This window comes from Pecten maximus, chromosome 12 (assembly GCF_902652985.1).
Source record: "Pecten maximus chromosome 12, xPecMax1.1, whole genome shotgun sequence".
NCBI classification, from domain to species: Eukaryota; Metazoa; Mollusca; class Bivalvia; order Pectinida; family Pectinidae; genus Pecten; species Pecten maximus.
Genome location: NC_047026.1, coordinates 19,537,290 through 19,548,176, shown reverse-complemented (window position 1 = coordinate 19,548,176; position 10,887 = coordinate 19,537,290). Strand labels below are relative to the sequence as shown.

At 34.6% G+C, this 10,887-nt stretch overlaps 1 protein-coding gene across 2 annotated transcripts in view; it reads right to left on the bottom strand.

Annotated features, from left to right (window-relative positions):
- Positions 1–6,413: 6,413 nt before the first annotated feature.
- The window catches only part of LOC117339410 (probable tRNA(His) guanylyltransferase), a 41,608-nt gene continuing 37,134 nt past the window's right edge, over positions 6,414–10,887 (bottom strand). For both annotated transcript variants that reach the window (XM_033900978.1, XM_033900979.1), the window contains 2 exons: positions 10,160–10,267; positions 6,414–9,779 (listed from right to left, as the gene is read on the bottom strand). In XM_033900978.1, coding sequence (XP_033756869.1) covers positions 9,606–9,779; positions 10,160–10,267 — 282 coding nt within the window. In that variant the 3' untranslated portion in view covers positions 6,414–9,605. The remainder of the gene's footprint in view (positions 9,780–10,159; positions 10,268–10,887) is intronic.

Here is a 10,887-nt window from a genome sequence, read left to right as displayed (position 1 = left end):
GGGGTAGATTATTCTGCCCTCTTGATATTCATTTTTATAATGAGGCAGTTTTCAGTATTGTCCCTTTTAACAAGTATTTCAACATTCCATAAATATTGTGTTGAAATCTGGTCACATGTTAATTACACGTACATGTATGTTTTCTTTGTAGAAAATCATGTCTTTTGAAAATGAGGTTGATTAATGTATTCAGTATTACTTGATTTTAATTGCCCTCACACGATTTTAATTGCCCTCTGTTACTGGTATCAAGATGTTATTTTCTCACATACTTCACAAGGTGATCCCATGGTTGCCTGGAAGAGATCAGAATCTAACATGGGCCTGTTACATGGACAGGGATCTCTCAACCCGAGTATAAAAGTCTGGGTGGTCTGTACTACGTTTTCCGAGTGCTGGCCAGCCAAACTCCTACAGGGCTGAGATATCCTTGTTTACAGTACAGACCCATGTTTGTTATTTTTCTCATATACATACTTAAAAAGTAAAAAGTAACAAATTGTAAAGTGTTGTGAAACCTTTTCTTCGCACCATCACCAATGTCCTATTGAATGTGCGTTAGAATTGATGTCATGTCCATTTCACATGAAAATTGCTTATTTTTAGCCTTGCATTAAAAATCTTCCGCAGGAAGAAAGGCTTTCAATATTTAGAAATACATATAAATCATCATTGTGAGCTATTTTGATATATTTCATACATCAAGGATAATTGTAAGTTTTCCAATTTCTTTTCATTGATGTAAATTTTGTGGATTTGTATGTTATAATGATTGTGCTATATGCTACAATTTGACAAAGATGTATTTCAACTGTCAAAGCTTGTGCCAAACAGCATGGTTAGTAATTAAGGTGGAACATGCTGCCTTTCTGTGATATAAACCTTCATTTTTAGAGAGTTCCTGTGTGAAAAAGGTCTGTAAATTATTCTATACAGATGTTGGTTTGGATTTGATCGAAAACTGAGGGCACATTTTGAAAATAATTATTTTTTCACCTTTTATAGGATTCATCCATTTTTATTTTTTTGTAATTTCACAATTTTAAAACAAGTGAAGATTTGACTCAGCTTGACTCTTTTAAATAAGGTGCAATGTGTTTCTATATTGCATACTTGTACCTCATATTTTGTTTTAACTGCAGATCCATTTCAAGACACTTGCAATTTTGATTTTTAGCCCACCATCATCAGATGGTGGGCTATTCAAATCGCCCTGCGTCCGTGGTCCGTCGTCCGTCCGTCCGTCCGTCCGTCCGTCCCTCCGTCCCTCCGTCCCTCCGTCCCTCCGTCCGTAAACAATTCTTGTTATCGCTATTTCTCAGAAAGTACTGAAGGGATCTTTCTCAAATTTCATATGTAGGTTCCCCTTGGTGCCTAGTTATGCATATTGCGTTTTGAGACCAATCAGAAAACAACATGGCCGACAGGCAGCCATCTTGAATTTTTACAATTGAAGTTTGTTATCGCTATTTCTGAGAAAGTACTGAAGGGATCTTTCTCAAATTTCATATGTAGGCTCCCCTTGGTGCCTAGTTATGCATATTGCGTTTTGAGACCAATCAGAAAACAACATGGCCGACAGGCAGCCATCTTGAATTTTTACAATTGAAGTTTGTTATCGCTATTTCTGAGAAAGTACTAAAGGGATCTTTCTCAAATTTCATATGAAGGTTCCCCTTGGTGTGGTGCCTAGTTATGCATATTGCGTTTTGAGACCAATCGGATAACAACATGGCCGACAGGCAGCCATCTTGGATTTTGACAATTGAAGTTTGTTATCGCTATTTCTGAGAAAGCACTGAATGGATCTTTCTGAAATTTCATATGTAGGTTTCCCTTGGTGCCTAGTTATGCATATTGCGTTTTGAGACCAATCGGAAAACAACATGGCCGACAGGCAGCCATCTTGGATTTTGACAATTGAAGTTTGTTATCACTATTTCTGAGAAAGTGTTTAAGGGATCTTTCTCAAATTTCATATGTAAGTTTCCCTTGGTGCCTAGTTATGCATATTGCATTTTGAGACCAATCTGAAAATAACATGGCCGACAGGCAGCCATCTTGGATTTTGACAATTGAAGTTTGTTATCGCTATTTCTGAGAAAGTACTGAAGGGATCTTTCTCAAATTTCATATGGAGGTTCCCCTTGGTGCCTCTTTATGCTTATTGCATTTTGAGACCAATCTGAAAATAACATGGCCGACAGGCAGCCATCTTGGATTTTGACAATTGAAGTTTGTTATCGCTATTTCTGAGAAAGTACTGAAGGGATCTTTCTCAAATTTCATATGGAGGTTCCCCTTGGTGCCTCTTTATGCTTTTTGCATTTTGAGATCAATTGGAAAACAATATGGCCGACAAACCGCCATCTTGGATTTTGACAATTGAAGTTTGTTATCTCTATTTCTCAAAGTACTGAATGGATCTTGCTCAAATTTCATAAGTAGGTTCCCCCTGGTCCCTTGTATTGCATTTTTTGACCAGTCTCCTCAAAACAACCTGGCAAACAAACAGCCATTATCGTTAAATCTCAAATTTCTTATATAGCTAGGATTCCCTTGTTTGAAAAGTAGTGGAGGGATGTCTCAATTTGCACAGATTAGTAAAATGAAGGGAAAAGTAGAGAAAAGATCAATCTGACATGGAACTTATGAAGATCATTCAATGGTGGGCGCCAAGATCCCTCTGGGATCTCTTGTTATACAAAACATTGTACAGGGTAAATTTTATTTTTGTTTTTGTAAAGATATCACATGTTGTATGCATGTACACATCTATATGTGCTATATTTCATATTTCGGGGTGTCAACTATGTACAAGAAAACTTGTGTCTGTGATTTTAGGTAAACATGTGATGTTAAACATATATTACCCCATGGGTTTTTTCGTTGTTTTAACAGTATATTGACAACATCATAAACATGTAGTTATGTTGTGTTGTGCTGTATTATAACAAATTATATATGTTTGTTAATGTGGATGAGTTAATAATATTGGTATGAGGAAAAACTAGTCCCATCATGTTTTGTTATTTATAATCAAATCTGTCTAAAAAGGCTAATCAGGGAGCAGATAAAAAGGCCTCTATAGACAGGTGGCCTTTATATAGAGGCAACAGGTGGCCTTTATATAGGGGCTCATATACAATAAGGCATTCAGTGCAGGTTCAACTGTAGTGATAACTAGAAAATTTTGTTAAAAGATGCTACATGGCCAACGGCACATACACTGCTCATCACAAAATACATAAGATAGCACCAAACGTATAGATTAGAAATAGGTACAAAATATCTAATTAACACAAACAAAATAACGGAGGAATTTTTTTTTTTAAAGGATCGCTTAGAAAACCGAAACATAAGTTACAAATATAGGGGTGGAGAATGATAGAATTTCTCTGAGATGCAACTATTGCATAAATTATTTATTAACTAAAGAATTAAGATGAAATGGAAAGCTTGAACTTTCGGAGGGTTCTAATAGCATGAAGTATGAAGCTTTTTGTATTGTATCAAATATACAACCTATTATTGTTTTCAAATGACCACAATTGCTCTTTGGTGGAGATGTCGTATGTTTAAGATTTAGACTAACCTTGTACTGTGAAGCAGAAATTTTAATCTTGATTTTATAAAGAAAACCAAATTTTGAAAAAAAACGTGTTTCATCTGGAAAATGTATGCTGGCATCATGATCTTATATCATGGTTGTGTGGATTAATGATCTCTGACTTGTTACTTTCAACTAAAACCTCAAAATACACGATATTTTTAATTCCACAGAGAGATTTCTGCTACTATAGTGAGTTGTTTTGGGTGAGTGTGTGTGATTATGAGACGTGACCAATGTGTTTTGAATTATTGCCTGCAATAGAATTTTTAGATTAAAATGATGCAATGCATTCCATTTGATGTGAACAGTCAGATGAAATGAAATATTAACAAGAATACACATTTTTCATGGAAGATAATCTGGAACTTTTGAAGCTGTCCAGTTTTCCAAAATAGCTGGGAGATTGAAAACTAAGGGAAATGGATTCTCAGGGTCATTTTCCTAGTTTTGAAATAACATGATATAGTAATATACCGATATAAAATGATATACAGAGGAATTTGTCAAATTACTTGATATACAGAGGAATCTATATCAAATCATGATATAAAGAGGAACATTTGATATAAAGAGGAAGCTTTAAAATTATATGATACAAAGAGGAGTTCATGCCATATTACATGATTTTAAACTAACTTGTAAGTTGATAAATTGGCACACCCACTTTAAAAAATATACATGTATATGCATCTGAAGACAATGTAATAAAACTTTAATTTAGCACAACCATTATTTAGGATGATAAAAATTATATTAAGTTAAGAAATAAGATTGTTTACATTTACAGTATAATCAAAGATTACAGGAAACTTAATGTGATTTCAGGTGAAATTGACCATGTATGATTCTCTTGCCATTAAATGTAAGTAAAAGTATGTTTGTGTTTTCTTTTTGTTTCGATCAATACACAGGCAATTAATTGGTTTCAAAGGAAATATGGCAGAGTAATTTAATTTGGTCTTTTCTTTGTCTTTTCATTGGTTTATTTACAGGGTATTGTCCTTTAGCGGATAGACTAACCCAACCGTATTTGTCACTGGAACTTCATACATGGGGTAAGGGTTCACCTAGGTGAGGCAAAAAAATATATGTTGTTTACCAAATGTAGGCCACTTTAATCCACATCAAAGAAAAGGTTTTCTGAGATCCATTTTCATTACATGTACTTGAAACTTCATATTGGGGCATGGGTTGACCAAGGTGATTCCAATTAAAAAGAAGTTCACTCTGACCTACATTTTGAACTTTAACCTACATCAAAGAAAATGGGTTATTCTTTCATGGCATTTATGAGTATGGCTAAATATTGGTGTACAGGAAGTTACCAGAGACTCTTATGAGTATGGCTAAATATTGTCTCTTATGAGTATGGCTAAATATTGGTGTACAGGAAGTTACCAGTCTCTTATGAGTATGGCTAAATATTGGTGTACAGGAAGTTACCAGTCTCTTATGAGTATGGCTAAATATTGGTGTACAGAAAGTTACCAGTCTCTTATGAGTATGGCTAAATATTGGTGTACATGAAGTTACCAGTCTCTTATGAGTATGGCTAAATATTGATGTACAGGAAGTTACCAGTCTCTTATGAGTATGGCTAAATATTGGTGTACAGGAAGTTACCAGTCTCTTATGAGTATGGCTAAATATTGTCTCTTATGAGTATGGCTAAATATTGGTGTACAGGAAGTTTCCAGAGTCTCATGAGTATGGCTAAATATTGGTGTACAGGAAGTTACCAGTCTCTTATGAGTATGGCTAAATATTGGTGTACAGGAAGTTACCAGTCTCTTATGAGTATGGCTAAATATTGGTGTACAGGAAGTTACCAGAGTCTCTTATGAGTATGGCTAAATATTGGTGTACAGGAAGTTACCAGTCTCTTATGAGTATGGCTAAATATTGGTGTACAGGAAGTTACCAGTCTCTTATGAGTATGGCTAAATATTGGTGTACATGAAGTTACCAGTCTCTTATGAGTATGGCTAAATATTGGTGAACAGGAAGTTACCAGTCTCTTATGAGTATGGCTAAATATTGGTGTACATGAAGTTACCAGTCTCTTATGAGTATGGCTAAATATTGGTGTACAGAAAGTTACCAGTCTCTTATGAGTATGGCTAAATATTGGTGTACATGTAGGAAGTTACCAGTCTCTTATGAGTATGGCTAAATATTGGGGTACAGGAAGTTACCAGTCTCTTATGAGTATGGCTAAATATTGGTGTACAGGAAGTTACCAGTCTCTTATGAGTATGGCTAAATATTGGTGTATCGTTAGTAACAATATTTGTGGGTTATCCAATGGCACAATGTTCATGTACCAAACTTTTACCTAGGTGGCTGTGGTTTGATTCCCAATTGTACGTCAAAAGATATGGGGTCATCACCTACCCCACCATATGGGTTTTCTCACCATACTCCTGTTTCCTCCCTCAGCAAGAACCCTGGTTTGCTTCCATCCGGGCCAACAAACCTGATTAATAGGAGTTTATACAGTCTTATCCATTAGAGTTACTTCCCTTTGTTTCATTTTGTCAGTACAGTTTGGTTTGGTTTATTTTGTTTAATGTCCTATTAACAGCCAGGGTCATTTCAGGACTTGCCTGGTTTTTGAGTTGGAGGAAAGCCGCATAACCTGGAGAAAAACCACTGACCTACGACAAGGTCATTTGAATACATCAAAATTTATGCTACTGATGATGCACCTTTTGGTGCAGATTATCTCCTCATGCTGGTATTGTCCTAATATCGTGATTCTTGATCTTTTGGTTGTTGAAATATTAAGGAGCACTACACATTTTGATTTAATAAACATTTATTGCTGAATATATCATACATGTAATTAACTTCTGTAACTTCGCTCACAAAGTACATGTACAAGGTTAAGTTGACAAGGTCACAACAGAAACTTGCAGACAAGTCTAGTTTGTCATACAAAATAATGTAACCATTCTAGGCTTGAAGTTCACTCATTGTGACCGGACATGTACCATATTATAATAAGCCAGTCCATATCTATTGCAGTTAGTGAAAAATGTTCATCTATGCTTTACCTTCTATCTCTTGTACTCCTCCATACTTTCAGTACTTCATGGCCTACGTAAAATGGACTGGTGATCTTGACCTATATACTTATAACATGGTTGATGAAACATTCTGTATTTCACTTCCTACATGCAATTGTAATATGAATTAAGGGACTTGGCATGAATTCCAAATGAAATGTCCGTAAAATACCTATAGACTGTCAGTTGGGACTGTACCTATTGCCGGTGTGTTGAACAACCAATCTCTGTTCTAGTGCCAGAGTGACACCATCCCAACAAATGTACACAATTTTATCAACTTAATGCTATGCTCAATACACCACTGAACCATGAAAAAGTTTTGTAACAAATGGACAGTTTTAGCAAAATGCCTAAAACATATCAATGATCCTTTTTCTTATGCTTTAAACATGAAAATTGATGGTTTTTCTGTTTGGCCATGAACAAAAATCCTTGAAACATATAAAAAAAATTCATATCTAACTAGCTCCAACATATATTTATGTAATCTAAACAAATATGAATAATTTCCAGTCTAGATATTTAACGAAAAGAAGCATCTCGTTCCATTATCTCTGATCCCAGGAAACCACACGAAGCAGGTCGGTGTGGGCAGGTATAGCACAAGTACAATGTACCGATACAAGTGGTACTTACAAATCTGATAAAGGAATGAACAGTTTCTCATCATTAAAACTATTTCTCCTCATTGTAATACTTCTAGATTTGGTGAAATTCTCTACTTCCACATATTTGTCACGGATGATTAAATGGCGAGTTGATTTGTTACACTGTCCCGAACTCATTGGGTATTGTCACCAAAATACTCAAAAGTAGATTTCCCGAGGAGTTCCGGATGTCTGTAACAGGTGATATTTTAATGGTAATTTTGATTACTGATCATAAATTACCTACATACATGTTTAATATCAAGTTTGTTAAATGTACGATTGCATGTGTATTTATTCTTTCAAATGATACTTAGTAACCACTTACTCTCTTCATGCATTTTAATGACACAAATTTCATCAGCCAATAAATGATTCCAGCCAAACTGGATGAAAATCCCTTCACCCTTCACCTGTGACTCTCTAGGTGATGGTGACTGAGGCACACCCTTCATCTATACAACTTTTTATGAATTTTAACAATTAGTACACACTGGTAGTAACCGTGCACATATATCCAGATGGCCTGCACCTCATGGATGATTCTGACATGTTAATTTTGTTGAGGGATGGAATTTGTCAAATTTATTCACCAAATTTACATTAGTCATGCTTTTCTTCAACAAGGGTAGACACACCTTTTTGTTTCTACAATATTTGTGTTACCTAGGCCCCAAAATAGGGGAGTCAGTCAGTAACACATTGATCAGTTGTTTTATAGAAGTATGCTTAGGAAAAAGATGATACCTTGCCATAGTATAATCTCACCTGGCCTTTGGGTTGGGGTATGTGAATCAAGTATGTAGATAAAAATATCTGATAGGTAGGACTTCTATGCTGTTACCATCAGTTTATCAATTAATTTGAAAGTGCCAGTATTTGGAGTCAATGGTACACAAATTGCACTGAATATTTGTCATGTTTTAATTTTCACAAAAGGAATTTGACACATTTATGAAAATATATCATTAAACTATTGTTGAAAAATGAATGAATTAACGAAAAATTATTTTAAGTACATTGTATACTTCTGAAGAATTCTCTAAGATAAACATAACCTTGGCTCATGAGCCTGGTCATGTCTTATAAACTGATATCTTTGTCGAGAACCAAGGATGAAGTTTGACCTAATTTCTCCATTCACTTATACACTAGTGAATGGAATTTCTTATTGATTTCTTGTTAACTGTAGCCAAGAAGTAATATATCGGTGTCATTCACAGATAATTAGACTTGATGTTGAAACCTCACATATAATAACTGTGTAACATTCCAGAAAATGAGGAAAGAAAATCAATAAAAGCGTAAGTTACATACAGTAACAAATCTACCTACTATAAATAATTGATCTAATAGCTTGTACATAATACAGTCAGGCTCAAGTTCACACCAGGTAACGGCATCTGGTTGTCAACCGACAGGTATTACTGGTTTCTAATAAAGGACAGAAATTGGGGTAAAAAGAAACCTGTCTAAACTGAACTTCATGGAAACCAATAATCATATAAGACAGGTATTCATTTATGTCAAGAATAAATCTGGATTTGCTTCAATTTAATGATACCTGTCTAAACTGACCTCCACTGAAAACCAAATTTTTTAATAATCATATTGGATAGGATTCATGATAACCATTTCATTTATGTCAGGAATAAATCCGGATTTTCTGCAATTTAATTAAACCTGTCTAAACTGACCTCCAGTGAAAACCAAATATTTTATTCATCATAATATAGACAGGTTTTCTAATTACTGATTTATTTATATTGGAATTAAACCCTGATTTTCTCAAACATTAATGTAAGTTTAACAGTGAGAAATACACCTAAACACTGGTCCCAACACTGACACTCTTCATACCAGTCCATATCATTCTTATATTTAACATTTAAAAAAATATATATAGAAATCAAATCAACACCAGACTGATATATATATATATATAAAAAATTATGTCAGAACAATTCAGATTATGTTCATACTTGGCAGGTGTCTTGTATATATAATTCTCATAAAACCTTCCATGATTACTTATACAGATGGAATAATTGGTAATTACAGTCTGCATTTGCTCACATTTTCCAGAGGAACAACAGGATTCCAGTCACACCCATGAAAATCTCGGACAATTTTTGTGAGGAGCTGTTCACCAAACACTGCGCCAGATACAGAATTCATGTTTAATTCTCACATCCAGCATCCAGATACTCTCTGACATGCTCCCTTAAATTGCATGAAAACAAATTTGATAAAACCTAGAATTTTCTATAACAACTATCCATCTAATATTTCAGGGTGTTCCTGCCAGAACCTTTCACCGATAATGTCTGTATGGAGAACGTTGATACGGGGTTTACTGCTTGGGTCGGACGGATACTCAAACGAGACTGACAAGCTTCGCACCCCATTCTGTAACTCTCTGTCACCAGGCCGATCAGCATCCGTATCCTAGAAGAGAAATCATTATTCATTCTCTTAGAGAAATACCGGGTAAAAACAAAATACTCCAATAAGGATGTATATGTCTAATTTACATCTAATACAATGCCAATTCATAGAACAATGGTTTTGAAATAACATGTATAGAGCTTTATTTCAGGATGTAAACCTAAGAAAATGTTAATAAAAATTTGGATCATGCAAGCAAAATTGATATAGATCTGAACACATGATAAAATAAAATGAATTTTATTTAAAGTTGGTATGCATTAATAAACAAATAACATAAGAAGACAACTGAAGAGAATTTGATCAACATCAATGTGAAGCCTGCAATCTAACAATATCTAACCAGAAAGTATAAATCCAGATTATTTAGACAAACTTACCTTCATTCTCAATAATACTGATCCTTTTCTATACAGCTCTGGGAGACTGTTGTAGTTTAGACCAAAGTCAGAGAATAACAGTTCATTTTTATCACTGGAAAGTGTTCCCTGTTAAACAGAAACTTAATTAGATGACATAATAGTTTGATGGAATTTCTCTACATTTTAAATGTTTGGATTTTTTTCTCACAACACTGCATTCGGAATAACTTCATGAACGAGATATTTATGAATGGAATTCTTACTATAATCAACATGTTTCTTCCCCCATGAACAGGTGTAATACTAATTATAGGACAAAAGAATGTTCATATCATAATTCAACGTACACAGAAAACTAATTATGGCTGTGGTAATTTAGACTAGGGTGCAAGACCCACCATTGAATCATTTATACAAAATTAGTTCCCCTTCACCCAAGTATGCTTCAGCCCAAACTTCAAAATCCATTCCACTGTTCATGACTAGTAGTGTTTTATAGAAAAAGTTGACAGATGGACTAAGTCCCATGGAATAAGCTCACAAGGGATAAATCTATTTTATTCTAGTATAGTTTATCTAATGTTTAAGAAACAAGAGATCCCAGAGGGATCTTGGCGCCCACCATTGAATGATCTTCATAGGTTCCATGTCAGATTGATCTTTTCTCTACTTTTCCCTTCATTTTACTAATCTGTGCAAATTGAGACATCCCTCCAGTACTTTTCAAACAAGGGAATCCTAGCTAT